Genomic DNA, 19085 nt, shown 5'->3' on the forward strand with positions numbered 1-19085 from the left:
GTATTCTGAAGTAATGCCAACATCTATTGTCTACCCTGATTTATATAGTTTTTTGTAAGCTCCACCGTTTGTCTAGTGTGTCTCTCTGAAGATGTTTTTTCTCCCTTCTTGCAATGATTCATCATCATCATCATCATCATGATGTTTGCTTTCAATCTGTTCCTTTATGTATTTGTATTGTAATCTGGAATAAAATGAATGCACCCCACTGTGGACTGTCATGTTTTATTAGATGTGCAACATCCCACATCTTCATAAAAAAGAAGTACCCACAGTACATTAAGGATAGCTCAGCAAACTACCCTGATGGGGACTGAGATGAAACAATCGGTGTCCATGACTTGGAATGGTCTCTGAACTACACCATCTTGCTCCTCTGTTTACATCAAAAGGTTCAATTCCCAGTGCCAAATGTAAGAGAAACAAAAATAAATTTAAAGAATAAAACCTACCTCTAGAAAAGACAAGCATTTATTAGGGGCAATAGACCAGTCAACCACCTACGGCGTTATCAAATCTGTGTGCACCAAGAGAAGATAGTTGGACCCAGACTATGTGCTAAGGTCCCCAACAGGCTCTTCAGGGCCTTGAAGGATTGGGCTAGTGGGTCATAACTGGCTCAGCCTTGCTATTCTGTAGTTCCCTGAATGCCAGGAAAACAATCCTGATCCTGCCTGCCTCTGTCCAGAGGAAGAGAATTAACTCTTTCCTCACCAATCTCCAGAAAGGATCCAAAAGCCCCATCATAGGCATGTTTCTGTTCTTCCAGTGGTCCTTCTATTTAGCGTAGACAACATCAGTTCTTACTGTCAACTGCTGATAGCTGTTTGCCTTTTCAGAAGATCAGACATGTGAGCACTCACAGGTCTTGCATCCACCACTGCAGGCTCTGCTCCAAACAATTGCACTGAACAGGATTTACCCCTGCAAGCAGTTATTGCACTGCAGCCATTGGTAGTGTTTCGCTTCCCTGCGATAAGCCACAAACATGCCTAACAAGCTAAATTACAGCTGATTTACACTGGAGCAACTGCATCTTGTCTTTTGGGAAATTAATTTATCCAGCTGTACATCGCAATCTCACATTTTACAGCAAGCTGACAATCATTGCCTGCGTAGATGCTGGCAGTTTTAAAATGTACCTTAATTGAAATGTTATTCTTGACAAGACAGAATTGTGTATAATCAGATTTAAACATCTTTTTATCATTTTACACAGTGCACAATTTGCGCCTATTAATAAGAACAGACTGCACTAAAGATCCTAGCTACAGTGCCACTTCTGGCAGCTGCTGCATTTCACTTCACTTTTCCACTCTCCTCTATGTTGTAGAGAGAGAACTCTGCTAAAACACTTGGGCTGGGACTTTCTATGGGGCCTAAAATTTCACTTGCCCTCTTCTGCCTGGGGCAGTGTGGCAAAGTCTCTTACCTCTGACTGTGGAGGATGAGGGTCAGTTTTCCTCTCTCTGAGTAGTTTAGTCCTCCAGCCAAAACAAAAACTCCACCTTCTTCTGGAGTGCACAAAAAGCAATCCACCAACAGCAGCTCCATCAGCCATTCTTCGTCCCACTCTCCCCCTTTTGGCTGTCCATTGAAGGCTTTTATCAGTCTTCCCTCAGGATCTTGTTCTGAGAAACAGATCGAGGTTTGGTGAAGTCTTTTCCCCTTGGTTCAGGGAAGTGAAAAGAACTTTGCACAGTCTCATGCAGGGCCACCAGCCTCTCTCGAGGATGCGTCAATCCTCAACCCTATGCCAGGTTCTGACAGCAGTACCTTCAGGCAGGCCCTAAGAGTTCACAGAGAGCTCATGCCTTTCCTCTTGTGTCAGCGCCAGACCTAAGGCTGTAAGTGACAAAGCAGCCATCTGTTCCGCCGTCCAACTATTGGTTCTCCCTCTCTTTCCTAGGCACTTACATAGCCCCCATCACGGTAGTAACCAACTCACAATCTTCAATGTATTTATCCTCACAACACCCCTGTGAGGTAGGGAAGAGCTGTTACAAATGGGGATCTGAGGCGCAGAGATACTACGTGACATCTCTAAAGTCTCCACTTCACTTCACTTTCACCAGATCTCGTTTTATCCAAAGCAGTAACATCTGAGTTGTGGGTGAGGGTGGATAAGAGGTTCTAGTTTGGACCCATCTCATTAACTCTCTGCAGCTACTGGTGTGTACTTGCACATAACAAACAGGGGGTGGCTTTAAGAGCTATAATGCACAATACCTGGGACAGAAAGGTTACTGAGATTTTGACACAGTGCTTTTGTCACTTCAGCCAGTATTTCACAAACAAGGTAGCTTTACTCTGTATTTTGCATTCACGGTGGAAAATGTGTGTGCTCACTTTAAAGAGATTGTACCACCAAGACGAATGTATACCTTGGCTGTTTATCATATATCTGTAACCCATTTCCTCCCCTTCCTAGTGCTCTTTATATCCTCACGTGTCAGTCAATTGCAGCATGTAAGCTTCAGTCCTGCAACTTTGTATGTGCATGGGATTACTAACGCGGACAACATTATTCATGTGAAGAAATGCTTGCAGTACCAGGACCTTAAGACTGTAAATTCTTTGATGAAACTTGAATCATGTGTGTTTTTTTAAGTGCCTACGATACCTCTGGGCTCTATAAAACTAATAATAATAATGTGCAAAGGGCAGCATTCTACATGGATATTGCTTTTAAAAAACCTCTCTTTTGTTTTAATCATTTTAATGAAATAAAAACGCACCTGCATTTGCACATGCAGAGCAAATCTCTATGTCCAAGCCAGTCAGCAATCTGCAAGAAATCAGGACATGAAAATAAAGATTTGCTTATGTCTTTGCTTGCTGAATTATTTTACACTAAGAGAATCTAAAAGCCAGCATCCCAAGTTAGAAGACACTGATTCAATTGTCCTTTCAACGAAGTGATTTTTTCCATGTTTGAAATGTCCCAAATTTAGCCAAACCATTCCATGAGAGATAGCAGGGTCCTTCCTCTTACAACAGGAAGTGATAATACATCCAGCTACTACCAATACGTAGGTGATTAATTCAATTCTTTCCAAATCATAGACCCATGGAATAGACCCATCCACAGAAGCAAGAGCAATGGATCCTGTGGGAGTTTAGTTCCTGTTATGTCTTTAATTTGTCAACAGGCATTTTTCCAGGATTGCTGGAAAATACTCTAAGACATTCTCACCAGATGGGCAGGAAGGTAACTTTCAGGTTGCATTCCCTCCAACACACGTTCAATCCAGTTTTGTATATTTGTTCTATGCTTGCGTGTTTGTAAAACACCATCAGTGGAGGAGGAGTGAGAGATCCCGTTCCATATATCTTCATCAGCACTATCCCCTATGGCACGTAAGGCCTCAGCTTGGAAAGAATTTGCTTAACAAAACTGTTGTTTAGTGATACACTCATTGGAGCATGTTTCAGGGATAACTTGCCGAGCAGGAGCAGGGTTGGTAAAACAAATAACTGTTGCAGAACAGGGACCAGATTATGAGCTGCACCTCTGAGTGGCATAGCCTGGGGCATGTGGGGGACACAGCAGTGGCTATGTGCCACCTTTCTATCCCCAGTTCAGGGCTTTTCTAGTGGCTGGGGTGACTGCTGCTCACAGTTCCAAATGTAGCAATCCCAAAGTCCAGAATAGCCAGAGTGTGGAGTTCTCTAGCCACACCCCTCCCAATATGCCCCTTCCTGTCTATCTCTGCCATGCACCTATACCAGGGGCTGCGAGACAGGGTATGTCATGGGGATTCTACTCACTGCTGGGATGCACCCTTATGGCTGTGTCCTGGGACTAGCTCTGCTCAGACTGATGCTCCCATCTGTCTCTCACTCGCGTCATATCCCTTTTCTAGGAGACTCAGTGCTTCCTCTTTGTCACTTGGCCCTCCGTCTTCGTGGCCTGGCCCTCTGGCCTGGTCACTATACAGTTTTTCCCTTCCAGGGTAACAAAGTCTCACTGAACCCACTGTCCAGGTGCCATTCCAGGCAGTCTTCCCAAAAAAGACTGTGCCATTTTCCCTATGGTTAGTAGGGGAATCCAAGCCCACCTGCTATTCCAGGTGCCAGCCCAGGAATCCTATGCCCAGCAACCACAGTCTGCTCCAGCTCCCACCTTCTTGCTCTTTCCCTGGGCTCTTTCCTACCTGTCTTCCCTATCTTCTAGATCCCCCCCCTGGGTTACTACTGGAGCTTCCTCTGCTCCCTATGGCTACTTCACCCTCTCTTGGGTTCTTCCCAGAGTCTGTATTCCAAGGCAGGATCCCAGAGCTTAAGAACATAACATAAGAACATAAGAATGGCCATACTTGGTCAGACCAATGATCCATCTAGCCCAGTACCCTGTCTTCTGACAGTGGCTGGTGCCAGATGCTTCAGAGGCAATGAACAGAACAGGGCAATTTTTGACATCCCCTGTCGTCCAGTCCTAGACTCTAGCAATCAAAGGTTTAGGGACACCGAGACCATGAGGTTGCACCCCGACCATCTTGGCTAATAGTCATTGATGGACCAATTCTCCATGAACTTATCTAATTCTTTTTGGAACCCAGATATAGTTTTGGCCTTCACAACATCCCCTGGCAACCAGTTCCACATGCTGACTGTGGATTGTGTGAAGTAGTACTTCCTTTTGTTTGTTTTAAACCTGATACCTATTAATTTCATTGGGTGACCCCTAGTTTGTATGTTATGTCAAAGGGTAAATAACGCTTCCCTATTCATTTTCTCCACACCATTCATAATTTTATAGACCTCAATCATATCCCCCTCTCAGTCATCTCTTTCCCAAGCTGAATAGTCCCTGTTTTTTTAATCTCTCCTCAGATGGAAGCTGTTCCATCTCCCTCATCATTTTTCTTGCCCTTCTCTATACTTTTTCCATTTCTAATATATCTTTTTGAGATGGGGCAACCAGAACTGCACACAATATTCAAGGTGTGCACGTAACATGGAGTTATATAGAGGCATTATGATATCTTCTGTCATCTTATCTATTCCTTTCCTATTGGTTCCTAACATGCTGCTAGCCTTTTTGACCACTACAGCACATTGAGCAAACGTTTTCAGAGAACTAACCACAATGATGCCAAGATCTCTTTCTTGGTAACAGAAATTTAGACCCCGTCATTTTGTGTGTGTAGTTAGGATTATGTTTTCCAGTGTGCATTACTTTGAATTTCAGCATTGCCGTCGTCCGATTTTGTGAGATCCTCTCGTAACTCTTCGCAGTCTGCTTTGGACTTTACTATCTTGAGTAATTTTGTAGTGTCTGCAAACTTTGCCACCTCACCATTTACCACTTTTTCCAGATAATTTATGAATACTTGCACAGCATAGGTCCCAGCAGTACAGATCCTTGGGTGACGCTGCTATTTACCTCTCTCCACTGTGAAAACTGACCTTTTATTCCTTTATTTCCTATCTTTTAGTGATTACTTATCAATGAGGGGACCTTCCCTCTTATCCCATGACTCCTTACTTTTCTTAAGAGCTTTTGGTGAGGGACCTTGTCAAAGGCTTTCTTAAAGTCCAGGGGTCACCCTTGTCCACCTGGTGGTTGACCCCTTAGAACTTCTCCTTGCCTTTAGCCAACTCCCCTCTTCTCCAGGGAGTGACTGCAGAGTTCCTCCCTGCAGCCCTTCTCATACACCAACTTCCTCTCTTTATAAACTTATTCCAGCTCAACCCCAGCAGGCTTAATCAGTCATAAGGCTTTAGCAGTCCCTGGCTTTCTGCCAGGTGCAGCCTATAGCTTAATTGGCCTGTTTTACCTGTTTGGGCCTTGTGTGGGGTGAGCACCCCATCAAAAGGCATCATAGAGCCACCTATGTTACTCTTGTACCACATTTATGGCACAGGAATGCCCTGAAAGGGAATCCACCTGTGTTCCATCCCCTTTACCCAAACACCACATATATGAGCTGCATAGTTGGCTGGAAACACTAATTGCCATGGTTTGTCTGTGAGGATGTTCTGCTTCCACACTGGAAGTGCAATTTCATCCTCCCCATTCCAGGCTGCTCACCCACGTCAATTCCTTTGTCCATAGCCCATGTATTCAGGCTATGCTTAGGGACCAGGTTTGCACACACACAATACTCCCATTAAATTCAGTGGCTAGTTTTGTGTGCAGAAGACTTGCAGGCACTTTTTGAGGAGTTTTCTCTTAAGAAATAGTCTTCTTTGTGCAGAGATGTTTCTTTCTTTTCAGGATGCATTCAGCTAAAATTCTTTTTGTTATGCATTCTCCCACACGGCGTATGACAATAATCCACACCAACATGGGATTGTCGTTGCTAATTTACATTTTTCACAGATTTGCCCAATTGGTCACAATCAGAAAAGTATTTGAATCAAAGAATATGCGTAAACAAAGCTACAATTTTAAAAGGTGACTTTCATGCCTCAATTTTTGGGTGCCCCAACCTGAGACTCCCTGCAGGGGCCTTATTTTTAGAGTATGGATGCCTTGCACTTTCTGAAAATGAGACCTCTTTAAGGTGTCTCCAACTCAACAATTGAAAATCACTTAACACTTTTGAAAATTTCAACCAATATACTTAGGAATTTACAAATGTAAGGCCTGTTACTGAGTACGCTCATATCCACTGACTTCAGCAACTAAAGTCCAGATTAGTGGACTTTATTTTAAGTGTGGTTTATCTAGAGAAAAAACAAGACAGAAAGAAAAAAGAACTATCATTCCACATACCTGGAAGAGGAAACTATTCTCACTTATCACCACCAACTATCAACTGATTTAATTCATCATTTGTGTTTCTTGCAAAAAATGGAAAATATGGATGACCTGCTCAGTATCACTGTACACTGACAGTTAAGAATATTCCACATTAAAATTTATGATAGTCTGGCAGTATTTAGACATAAGAGTTTTTCACACCAGTTTCCAAAGGGAAACTATGTTTCACTGTTTTTCTTGCATATCATTTATATTATTAATTTATTGGCAAAAATATGTACATTATGTCTGGGTAAATCAGATTTAATTATTTTCCATGACACATTACTATAAAAGGCAATGAACACCTATTGAGAGAAAGAAGATCATCATTTAATCTTGTATATACATATACAAATTGTAATTAATATTTTGTAATAATACTTTGCAGTGTTATACTGCCTTCCATGTGAGGATGTCAAAGTGTTTTACAAATATTAATTAATTAAGCCTCACAACATCTTGGTAAAGTAGGGAAGTGTTAGTAGCCTCATTTTAAGGCACAGCGTTGATCAGTTGGCCATATACCTGCGCATTCAAAAGTTTGGGTCTCTTAAGTTCAACTTTTACTTTCAGTTTCTTGGTTTGGGCTTGATTGGTTTGTTTTTTTCAGGAGGTTTGGAGCATAGTTGGTTTTAATAATTACAGTGCCCTTATAAAGGTGTTTTTTTTAAAACCTTTATGTTATGGATATGTATTCTCAACTTTAACTTCAGTTTAACAATATTTTTGTCTGGTACAACAGGATAAAGTATTTGGTATCTTGTAGGCTATAATATTTACAAATAAAGCTGGTAAACATTTTATTGACCAGTTCATTTAGTTGGTTGAAAAACAGAGGAAATTTTTGCAAAAATTGTAACATTTCTTGTACAAAAATTATGAAAAAATTCCATCAGTTTGCTTTCCAGGTGTGGGCACATGGGCCTGGTGGGAATGTTAAGATGAAGTACTATACCAATGCAAATAAATTATGACTGTTCATAACACTTCAGAAGAAGATCTTTAGGAAGGAAATTTCTATATTTTTCAGCTTGTTGAGACTGTTATTTCCACGTTAGGGTAGAAACGTAGAAGAGTTGTATTAGATATGAAGGAATAGTCAGTGTTAGAACTTTCTGACAAAAGTACATTTATTTACATCACTGTAAATAATCAAAAGGATTGAAAGATGCTGAAGTTAGTGGATCACTCAGTTATAACAACTACTCCATTCCAGCATGTCTTTGCTGGCTCATCAAAGTCCTCCTAACAGATGGTAAATAGAACGTGTGCCAGGAATTTTCAAACACTCCCCAGGAAGTTCATCTAAATCATCAGTAAACCATTTGCACTTGAAACAGAGCAAACTCTGTTGCCCAAATGTGACCCAGATAATGTTTCTGTTATGTTTACCTATTCTGAGAATATCTTTAGGGTTTTTTTTTTTATTGCCCTTTTTGTTCTCCTACTTCCATCTGCTCCTGCAGAGCTAGGAAAATACACACAATGCTCAGTTCCTGGGCAAAAAAATATAGAAATATTTTTCTTAAGATCAAGGTGGTCAAGGCATAGCAGCTGGTGGGCCAAATACAGCTCACTTTGTTCTGCTTTTGGCTTATTGCTACTTTCACCATTAATACGGGCAGGAGGTGGCCTACAAAGACTAGAGCTCCCTGGTCAGTGTCTTATTGAGAATGGGGTTTGAATGAAGGTGAGCTGGCGGAGACAAAATCATCCAATCTAACCTTTTGTTGGTAGCCCAGAAAAAACAAGCAGAAAAAGACAGAGCTGGTGTTAGTTCCCTCCTTTTGCCACTCAGGTTTGCAACCTGTATTTTATCTAAGTATCTTATATGGGCCCTATCATTTTTGTATCTGAATGCCTCAGACTCATTAATATATTTATCCTCACAACACCCCTGCAATGTAGGGAAGTGCTAGTACCCCCATATTACAGGGGAAGAACTGAGGCACAGAGAGATTAAGTGACTTGCCTGAGATCACACAGGATGTCTGTAGCAAAGCAGAAAATTGAATCTAGGTTTCTCCAATGCCATGCTAATGCCCTAACCATTGGACTGTCTTCAGCAGCTTCTAGACATCCTGATAGTAGCTCAAGACAAAACCACTTCATGGCATTTGTACCAGCCAGTAGATTGTAGTTTTTCTTTCTCATGGGGTCCTCACCTCAATGACCCACGATTTAGCCACTTGGAGATGGGATTATTGCCATGTGCTCTTCATGGGGCTGCAGTTTCTTCTTTCTAGTCATGATATGGTGTATTCTGAGGTGTTGGCTTTAGTCTGTAAAGTCGTAAATGGGTAGGGGTCGTTGGGGAGCTGGTAGAATTTCATGAGTATATTGTCGTTATTCAACCAGCTCTAGGTCCTGGTCACCTCAGGGACCTTCAAGTCACACTGCAAGGCCCTTCTGTATTCTCTCAGGCTTTTCTAGGTGGACCTGAAGGGGATGAAAATGAGGTGAGAGTGTCTAGGGGGGAGTAATTGAAGAGTTTTAGGTTGGAGGGGCTCTAGGTTGTTCTTAGCTTTTGGATATTGGTATGACATTATTATAAAGAGTCTACACATGACACTGGGTGAGCACATGTTAATAAACTGAAGTACACACACATAATGAGATGGACCATTGCTTCTAGGATCCATGGGTTGTATCTCCATATTAAAGATGATGATAGACATATTCTGCTCCATTTTCACTAAATTAGGCAATTAGACATGGTCCTCCAGCAACCGGCAAGTAGCCCCTATGGCCCCCTAGTTGGACAAAGTTTGGATACCATGGTTTACATAGTAACTATTCACATTTGAATTTCATAGTACTGTAATTAACATACAGCTGCTACATTTTTAACAGGTTAGGAACAATTATCACAGGGTAAACCCACAATTGCATTTCTCCTCCATGCCAGTTTACATCACATGGTAATTGCTTTCGGACATACCGAATGTAATTACACAGTAATCTGCAAGTGCCAGTACACGCTATGCAGTTACATGGTATTAAAACAATATTAAGCCGTCATGTCATTAAAGAGCAGTTATCTAATATTTATGTCCTGTGTGACTAGAAGTATTACTGTAATTTCTACCACTGTGCTGACATACAACCCAACTATGGCCAGATTTTCAATGGGATTTACTGGGTGTTGAGCACTTTTGAAAACGTGGTGCCTACTAATCTCAGGGGTGTAACTGTGTATCAGGAATTATAACCACCCATGCCTTGTTTTAGAACAACTTTGCTCATTTGATGTGTTACAGGCAGAGTGCCAACCTCTTGTAATACTCATGTTGAATTGTGAATTCACCCAGGGCCAATTCCCACTTGCTCTCCTGTTGTCATGTCCCATATACTGCAGTAGGACCCTATCAGATGCCCTGATTAAATTGTTCCTTCCCCGAGATGGTGATTTTTATTATTTAGGACTAGTCAAAGTAACTTAGTCTGGCACAGGAATCACGTATAGGGAGCCATGGACAATCATTTTAAAATTACACCACCACAACAGAACAACATTCTGTTACAAGTTATTACATTATTTCTCAACCTAGTAAGGCCCCGATTCAGCAAAACACTCAAGCATGTACTTAATTTTAATTACTTGACTTAGTTGTTTGCCAAATAGGGATGTAATTAAGTATATGCATAAAGTTAAGCCAGTGATTAACAGGTTTGCTGAATCTGGACCTTATTGAGTTGAGAAACAATGGTAGTGACTCATAACAGAACAAAATGTTGGAGTGCTTTGATTAACCAGGTCCAGAAAAACAAAATATTTGCAGACGTTTCTGTGAATAATTTCCAGCAACATTTTCCAATGGGCCTATCTTTCTAGTAAAAAGATTTCAATCAGTTCTGTATGAAACTAAAATATAAGTGGCTACAGTAAAATTTGCTTAAACATCAAACTATGGAGATTCCTGTGGGGTTTGCCATACTCCTGTCACACAATGCTGAAGAAACATCACTCCTGAAACAGCCTGAGGTTGAGTTACATTGATTTAGGTTGCCCTCAAAATGTATGTAAATTCTATACTTCTTGTTGGTTGCATTCATATCCTTTCTGGGTCTGATCCAAAGCCCACTAAATTTAATAGGTGTCTTTCCACTGACTTTAATGGACTTTCTATCAGGTCCTCCTTAACTTCAAAATCTCAGATACATAGGTTGTTGTTTTTCTTTTTTATAGGTCTTCCTTTGCCCACTAATGGTTACATTTTAACAAAAAAAATTGCTTTAAGTAAAACACAAATCATAAATCAGTATACCCACATTTTAATGAACATGGGAAAGGCTCCATAAAAAAGGGAAAGATTGCTTCATTACAATAAATGTTATTACTTTAATCATCTAAACCAAAAGAATAAATATAGAATATTACCTTATAATTGCTTGTAGTTTAATACAGCCCAATCCCTCCATAACTTTATTCCTAAGGGGTAGTAATTGGAGCCTGAATGAGGAGCAAGAGGGAAAAGCATCCTGTAATTATTCTTTTGAATTTGAAAAAGGATTTCAGTTCAGCCCATTCATGACCCTTTTGCATTTACTTTCCACAAACATTTTATCAGCACAGGTTTGCTAGCACGAACGGTCATAGAAAATTAATTCAAACTTGAATATTCAGCCAAAGCAAATAAATTATATATTTGATTCTAATATTCAAAGTTCAAAATGCACCCTGGGGTGGTAAACTAGTTACAGCATGTTAAGCATTGGATAAATCCAAAAGAAATATTAATAAAACAAATCATCCAAACAGGGAAGAGAACCAGTACCATGATTTAGGTCACTAGCCAACAAACCACAAATGCCAATGTCATTTGCCATCATCTGCTTGTGAACTAGTCGCACGATGGGAAAAAAATGTATATACTCCCGTACAATGAATACGTTAAGAACAATCAGTTTGCAATTGCACCATACGTTTTGGGTAGATTGTCACAGCCCTTTCTCAGCTACACAGGGGAGCAAAGGCACAACCCCCCCCCCCATTCCCCTGCTCAGATTGTGACTCCAGAATACCACCTGATATTCCCTGCAAGCAAGTGGGTGGGGCATGAGATGATCCCTGGCTGTGTCCTGCCCCATATCAAATAGTTGCCTCCTCTCCGCCCCCAGACCAAGCGCAGGGAGCAGGGAAGGAATCGTGACTGCCTGAGGAACGATTCCTTCGGTGCTCCTGGGATGACCCAGGTTGTTCTTCCCCTTCCTAGCAAATCACAGTCTAGCCTTCTGTGCACAGCAGAGGCAAAATCTGAGGATTAACTGACTTGCCTTGCATTAGTCACTCAGTTCAAGGTGCAGGCAATGGGCCTGATTTTTAAAGGTAATTAGGTGCCTAAAGATGCATCTGGGCACTTAGTGGGATTTTCAGAAGTGCCTGGACATCTAACTCCCCAATGGGAGATGAATATCTGCATCTTTAGGTGCCTAAATGCCTTTACAGATCTGGCTGTATGGCCCAAACATGCTTCTCTAGTAGCATTGGCTGGTGGGGAGGCTGCTGGAAGTGCTGCAACACACAAGGGAGACTAGAGGTGGTTACCAAGCTAGGCAGCACCTTGTGCACGCTGCTCTGTTTAACCCCCCCAACCCCCCGAGGTTTTCATGACCCCAAACTCTGTGCAGGAAGAATTTGGCTGGAGTCGTGTATTACGCCTTGTGTGTACCTATTATACACAAAGCTGAGGAGGACTGGTAGGAAGTTGTGTTCAAGGATCCCATAAAGGGGGGAGGGCACAATACAGAAGGGGCAGCCCTAGGAGAGAGGGAACAGCAGCAGCTTTGCGTCTGGATTCTGGGCTGCTGTGTGGGTAAAATGGCACCCCAGAGGCTGCTCTAACTTACAATAGCCTCCCCAGAGCTGCCTGTGGGCTGCAAAGCCACCTGGAATCCCCCATAGTGCTCAGTGCTATGGGCACGCACCCTCCCAGCACTACACTCTCTGTAGGGAGGAGGGGCAATATCATGTTGATTACATTGGCCCTACTTTTCTCCTGCTCAGAAGTAATTCTCCCTCAACCCCGTGCACCACCCATATGGCCCTTAGATACCACTGCAACAGGCACCAGAATCAGGCTCTGAATCAGCAAATCAACTACTGGTTGTGTTGGTTTTGTTTGGGTTATTCCCAATGCACGCCTGTTAGCTAAGGGCCTCACGGCAGGAGATCACAGCAGGACAAGAGAAGAGCTGGTGACAATGCTATGAAGGTGGCTCTATCCATTAGAGAGACTACAGCAGTCAGTTACTGTTAGCTCTTCAGTTCCAGCCACCTGTGCAAATTCTGATCTGTAGCCAACACGCTGAGCTCTGTCGAACATAAACTTAACAGCTGTCTGATCAAAGGGCTACAGTGCATCACAGTCCGCTCTTAATGGCTGGCAGGCGTTGGGTCATTTCTCCTCCTAGCCCTCCCAGGGCCACCTCCCTTTCCTCTTCCCCAGCCTGCCACCAGGTAGCCCCTCTCCCGTCCTACAGTATGCAAGCCCTTCATCCGAGGACTGGTCAGCCACCATCCAGGCCCACTCACTTATCCCTTCCTCTCCCTTGACTGCCTGTTCAGCAGCCCCTGCTTCCCGCCTCCTTCTTAGCACTCACTTTGGGGGTTCCCCACACTCGCCTGCCTACCTCTTCCACTCCCCATTACACCTCTTCCACCAATGGCCCCTACTTGTTCAGTGTGACCACTTGAGACTTCCTCACGACTCATCCCGCCTGCTCAGGAAGTGCCTATCTGCCATGATTCCGGCTACTAACCAGCCAGAGAGAAAATGCGGGGTGGGGGTGGGGTGTGAAAGGGTCAATTCCTATACTTTCAAAGTTCAAGCTGACAGTCTAAATGACTCCTCCCGCTAGCTTGCAGCCAAGCGGAGTGAAAACAACAACAGTTTTAGTTTACAACCGTCCTTATTTCATGTGCAGAGTTCACACGATGGAAAACAATTGCCAGAGCGTGCAAAGTACAATCATTTCTCCTCAATGGTATGGCAATTGCTTCATTATTACTGGAAAAATGTGAACTCTAGCTGCACGTTGTATATGTGTGTGTGTGTGTGTGTGTGTGTGCTCGTCATTGCACTGCAAAGGGTGGAACGGGGGAATCCAGAAATAAAAAAATGACTCAGAGGCTGTAGGCGCGATGAGTCAGTCGGCACTGTTGTTGTTTTCAAACGAAAAAGGAGGGTGCCCAATATGGAAAATAATCCTCAGTACCACTGTGCTGCAACAAACCTATCATAATGCAGCGGCACTCTGGTGAGACCGCCCCCGGGAAGTCTATATTCAGTACTGGGCACCTTATTACCAGGAGGAGGGAGACAAACTAGTGGGAGTTCAGAAAAAAAACAACATCTGTGAGTAAGGGGGCTGGTGGGATTGGCTTAAATGGAAAGACTGAAAGAACTTAGCATTGTGTATCCTGCAGCCCTTTCTCACGCAAGAATCAAAGGGACTATTTATGTGATCAAGAATTTTCCAGCATCAGCCTTTTAAATATGGATAGCTGGCTATATGACAACTAAGGGAGGAGGGATATAATAATTGCCTGCACATGTTCCAAGGAGAGGGAATAACTACCGAAGAACTCAGAGAACGGAGGTTGTTCGTAACTCTGAACAAAACTTTATGGTGGTTCTTTCAAAAGTTTACAACTGAACATTGACTCAATAACGCTTTGAAACTTAACTATGCAGAAGAAAAATGCTGCTTTTAACCATCTTAATTTAAATGAAACAAGCACAGAAACAGTTTCCTTCCCTTGTCAAATCTTTTTTTATTTTTAAACTTTCCCTTTATTTTTTAGTAGTGTACATTTATTTGCTTTTTTCTTTTGGTCTCTGCTGCTGCCTGATTGCATACTTCCAGTTCCAAATGAGGTGTGTGATTGACTGGTCAGTTCGTAATTCTGGTGTTCGTCACTCTGAGGTTCTATTCTACTCCGGGTGATACAAGGGGACATGAGTAGACGCAATGGGATAAAATTCAGAATAGGAAAATTTAGACTTAATAGCAGGAAAAAAATTCCTAAGAATGGAATAATCTGCCTAAGGAAGAAGTGGAAATGCCATTGCTCAGGACACTTAACATCAGACTGGGCAAAGCACTAAAAAATAGTAAGATGTAATGCAGGAATGGTTCACTGGGGATCAGCTAGATGACAGGCAGTAACAGCAACTAGATATTATGTTGAGGAGCACATTAAAGAATACCATAGACAGACAGATTAGATAATACATCTTTTCTATCTTTAATTTCTATGCTCCTGTGATTTCAAGAGCTCGAGAACAATTGCATGAGCCAAAGAAATTGAAGTGAAACATAAGATAATCCTTGCATATCATTCTGGGCTTACTCCTGCTTTCTGTTAGCTAGAATGATGCCCTTGACTGCGCTGGTACTGACTGCAGAAATCACATGCAGAGTTTGATGTTTGTTTTGTGACATTGCACCCATAAGTTACCGTATAAAACTTCTTCATATAATGATAAACTGTCATGAGGCAAATGCCGCATGCAAAGCCCAGTAATTACAATGGCGCTTAAACATTAGTGATTAGAAATACAATAGGTTTCAGAGTAACAGCCGTGTTAGTCTGTATTCGCAAAAAGAAAAGGAGTACTTGTGGCACCTTAGAGACTAACCAATTTATTTGAGCATAAGCTTTCGTGAGCTACATCCGATGAAGTGAGCTGTAGCTCACAAAAGCTTATGCTCAAATAAATTGGTTAGTCTCTAAGGTGCCACAAGTACGCCTTTTCTTTTTTTAGAAATACAATAGATTAGACAGCCAGACAGGAGAGAGATGATATTCTACAGATCTCCATTATTCCTATTTTGCATCAGGCTTGAGAACTTTCCTGGTCTAGCCCTTGCACATCAGCATTTACTTTGTAATAGGACTAAGCCTTACTTACAAAACACTCCAATTTAAAGAAGATACTTTTAAGAACAAAAGATAAATGACAGAATAAGTCAGTTACTATCCTACCTTTGAAAAAGGTCCAGCTAGTCCACAAAGGGTATACTGCATGTCTGACTTGGCCTTAGGAAGCACCGTGTCTAATGCAATCAAAATCAACCCTTTTTTATTCACCAGGATACATTATGGACTCACTCCAGCCTTCACAAGTGCACTAGTTTACTGTATAGGGCAACGTGAGGGCAGGATTCAGTTGTATGGACCAAATGAAGTGCAAGCAACACCATCGGTGCTGGAACTAAGGGTGCGGGGGGGGGGGGGGCAACTGCACCCCCTGGCTCTAAGCGGTTTCCATTATGTACAGAGTTCACAGTTTGGTTCAATGGCTCTCAGTACCCTCACGATAAAAATTGTTCCAGCACCACTGAGATTCTAATAGAAGATGTGCTTTGCACATCATGGGGTATCCTGGAAAATTTGCTTCTGAATCTCTCCAACTCAAATAATTTGGTCTGCCCTCCCCTTGATACCCATGTGTATATATGGAGTCTAAAAGTATCTATGTGAGGAACAGACATTTGAAAATAATGGGCTCTTCAGTCTAGCAGACAAAGGAATAACAAGATCCAATGGCTGGAAGTGGAAGCTAGACAAATTCAGACTAGATAAAAGGCACAAATTTTTAACAATGAGTGTAACAGCCATTAAAACAATTTTCCAAGTGCCTGGTGGGTTCCCCATAACTGACAATTTTTAAATCAAGATTGGATGTTTTTCTAAAAGATTTACTCTAGTTCAAATTGGAATTAATTCAGGGAAACCCTATGGCCTGTATTATGCAGGAAAGTCAGACTAGAGGGACAATGGTCCCTTCCGGCCTTTGCAAAAAGAAAGGAGTACTTGTGGCACCTTAGAGACTAACCTGGCCTTGTAATTTCTCAGTGTACAAATCTATTGGGGACCAGGAATATAGGAATTGTCACACTGGATCTAGTCCAGTATCTTGTCTCTGACACTGGACATCATGAAAGGAACCCTGCAGTAGGCAGTTATGGAAAAACTTGCTGATGGGGAAAGTTTCTAGCTCTCTCACATGGATCAAAGGGAAGCTAGATCCCATTGCCTTTTCTTTTTAATATTGAGAAACAAATAGTGTATAACAGGGAAAGAATGTTGTCATTCTCAGAATAATTTTATGAGTAGCTCTGTTATTATATAGCTGTGTTATTAGTCACAGGATGAAATCCAATTCTGAAGTCTAATCCTGGGCTCAGATACACACGTACACCTCATGAAAATGTGCCTCAATCCGTGCTTTTGAGAGGTGCAGGGAATCCTGTGCATTAAGCAGCAGCTCTGTGTGATCCCAGTGCCATTAAACGTGTGTGCACGTCTTCCTCATCGGTGTCTGACTGGGCTCCAATCTGATGTGGTTTGACCCCACGTGAGAGGCCTTAGCTTTGCATCCCAGTTATTCATTGCCTATTGTCTCAGACAGGCATATTAGGAACAAATATGCCAAGTGGAAATTACTGTATACACATGAGGAAATAAACAATGTGCACAAGTTTCCTCCACAGCATATTCAGTGAGAAGCTGCCTTGCTGCCATGTCATTTGACACAGCTGTCAGTTAAAGCAAAGACCCAAACATGAAATCTAGCCCTTGGGGACACCATGTGGCTTTGGGACACTCTCTGGGGCATTTTGTCTCTATTCATCAATAAATGGCTCACACTCATCGACACCTTCTAATGGATGTATAAAGCTCCACTTGGTACTTCAGTGCCATATGGAGAGCCCAGTTTTCAAAAGTAGGCACATGTGAAATTAATTGCATAGCACGTGTCATTGTTTCAGCTGGAAGATGCTTTTTGCTTCACTGGCACATATGCTATATACTACAAATTCTTTGCCATCCTTACTGGTTATCATTTGGGGCCAATGATATTGTGACTTTGCAGAAGGCCCAGCACAGACATTACATGATATGTAGCCAAACTGTGATATGGGACCTGTTGGAGATGTGCTGTGGAAGATGATTGCTCCCTTGTGTGCTCCCAGTGACTTCAACCATCACTGTGTTATCCAAGCACCTCCCGCAGTGCATTCAGATTATCCACTGGGAGCCTGATGTTTCAGGGACTGAATTAAGTCTACTGAGGTGCACGAGATCAGTGCAGAGAGCTGCTGGAAAAGCGATTTTAGGTCACCATATAAACAGGGAGAATATGGTGCATCACGTGTAGAAAACAAGTATCTTAAAGGTAGGGCCATCCTTACCCATACACAAAGTACGCAGCTGCGTAGGGCACTAGGAAATTTGGGGCACCAAATTTCATGGTGCCCTACACAGCTGCATGGTGCTCCAGCTCTTCCCCAGGGCCCCTGCCCTGCTCTGCCCCACCCCCACTCCCCCAAGCTCTGCAGCAGGGCTGGGCCTGCACTCACCAGCGGCGGGAAGTGCAGTGACCCAGACCCAGCCATGCCACCAGTGAGTGCTGTGGGGTGGTTCCCCCCTGCCCCCCAAGCCAGCCTCACCCCTCCCCACAGAGGCCTGGAGCCATCCCACCTGCTCTCCCCCCTCAGAGGCCTGGGGCCCCCCACACCCCTGCAGGGGGACTGCATAGGGCCCCAGAATTGCTAGGGACAGCCCTGCTTAAAGGGGACTGTGATGGGTTCCCTCTTCCAGCCAGGCTTTTCCTGGAGTGATGAGACCTGTTGGTGAATTAAGCAGCACACAGGTACACCAAAGTACCATCACCATGAGTGTTTATTGATTGTCTCCTTCATAAACTCCAGTACCAACTACAGCCACATAGTAACAGAGAATTCTTTCCCATGTGGCTGGCTGGTGGGTCTTGCCCACATGCCCAGGGTCTAACGGATTGCCATATTCGGGGTCAGGAAGGAATTTTCCCCTGGGTCAAATTGGCAGAGACCTTGGGGATTTTTTGCCTTCCTCTGCAGCATAAGGTATGGGTCACTTGCAGGTTTAAACTAGTGTAAATGGTGAATTCTCTATAACTTGAAGTCTTTAAATCATGATTTGCAGACTTCCATAACTCAGCCAGAGGTTAGGAGTCTATTACACGAGTGGATGGGTGAGGTTCTCTAGCCTGCAATGTGCAGGAGGTCAGGCTAGATGATCATGATGCTCCCTTCTGAGCTCAAAGTCTGAGGCTGTGAGTAACAGTTATGAGGATCCCCTTTCCTGCTCCCAGGGTTGGCCTTTTATACTTCCTGCTTTCCTACCTGGGCTCTCCAGCTGGTGAGCTAATTACCTCATTAACTCATCAGACAACCAGCAAGTGTAAATGCTCCCTTCTATCTTAAACACACCCAGGGCACTGGGTGTTTTAAGTCAGTGGTCTCCAAACTTTTTGGCTAATGCACCCCCAGGGTGAAG

The 19085-nt window shown here is 42.8% G+C and overlaps 2 protein-coding genes across 4 annotated transcripts in view; one reads left to right on the forward strand and one right to left on the reverse strand.

Moving 5' to 3' along the window:
* The window catches only part of SNX4 (sorting nexin 4), an 83947-nt gene extending 82371 nt beyond the window's left edge, over positions 1-1576 (reverse strand). The window contains exon 1 of the mRNA XM_073305188.1: positions 1433-1576. Coding sequence (XP_073161289.1) covers positions 1433-1561 — 129 coding nt within the window. The 5' untranslated portion in view covers positions 1562-1576. The remainder of the gene's footprint in view (positions 1-1432) is intronic.
* LOC140895462 (TGF-beta receptor type-2) overlaps positions 1-19085 on the forward strand; it is an 84923-nt gene that overhangs the window by 9651 nt on the left and 56187 nt on the right. The gene's annotated exons all lie outside the window — the stretch shown is intronic.

The sequence above is a fragment of the Lepidochelys kempii genome, chromosome 11 (genome assembly GCF_965140285.1).
Source record: "Lepidochelys kempii isolate rLepKem1 chromosome 11, rLepKem1.hap1, whole genome shotgun sequence".
Taxonomy (NCBI): domain Eukaryota; kingdom Metazoa; phylum Chordata; order Testudines; family Cheloniidae; genus Lepidochelys; species Lepidochelys kempii.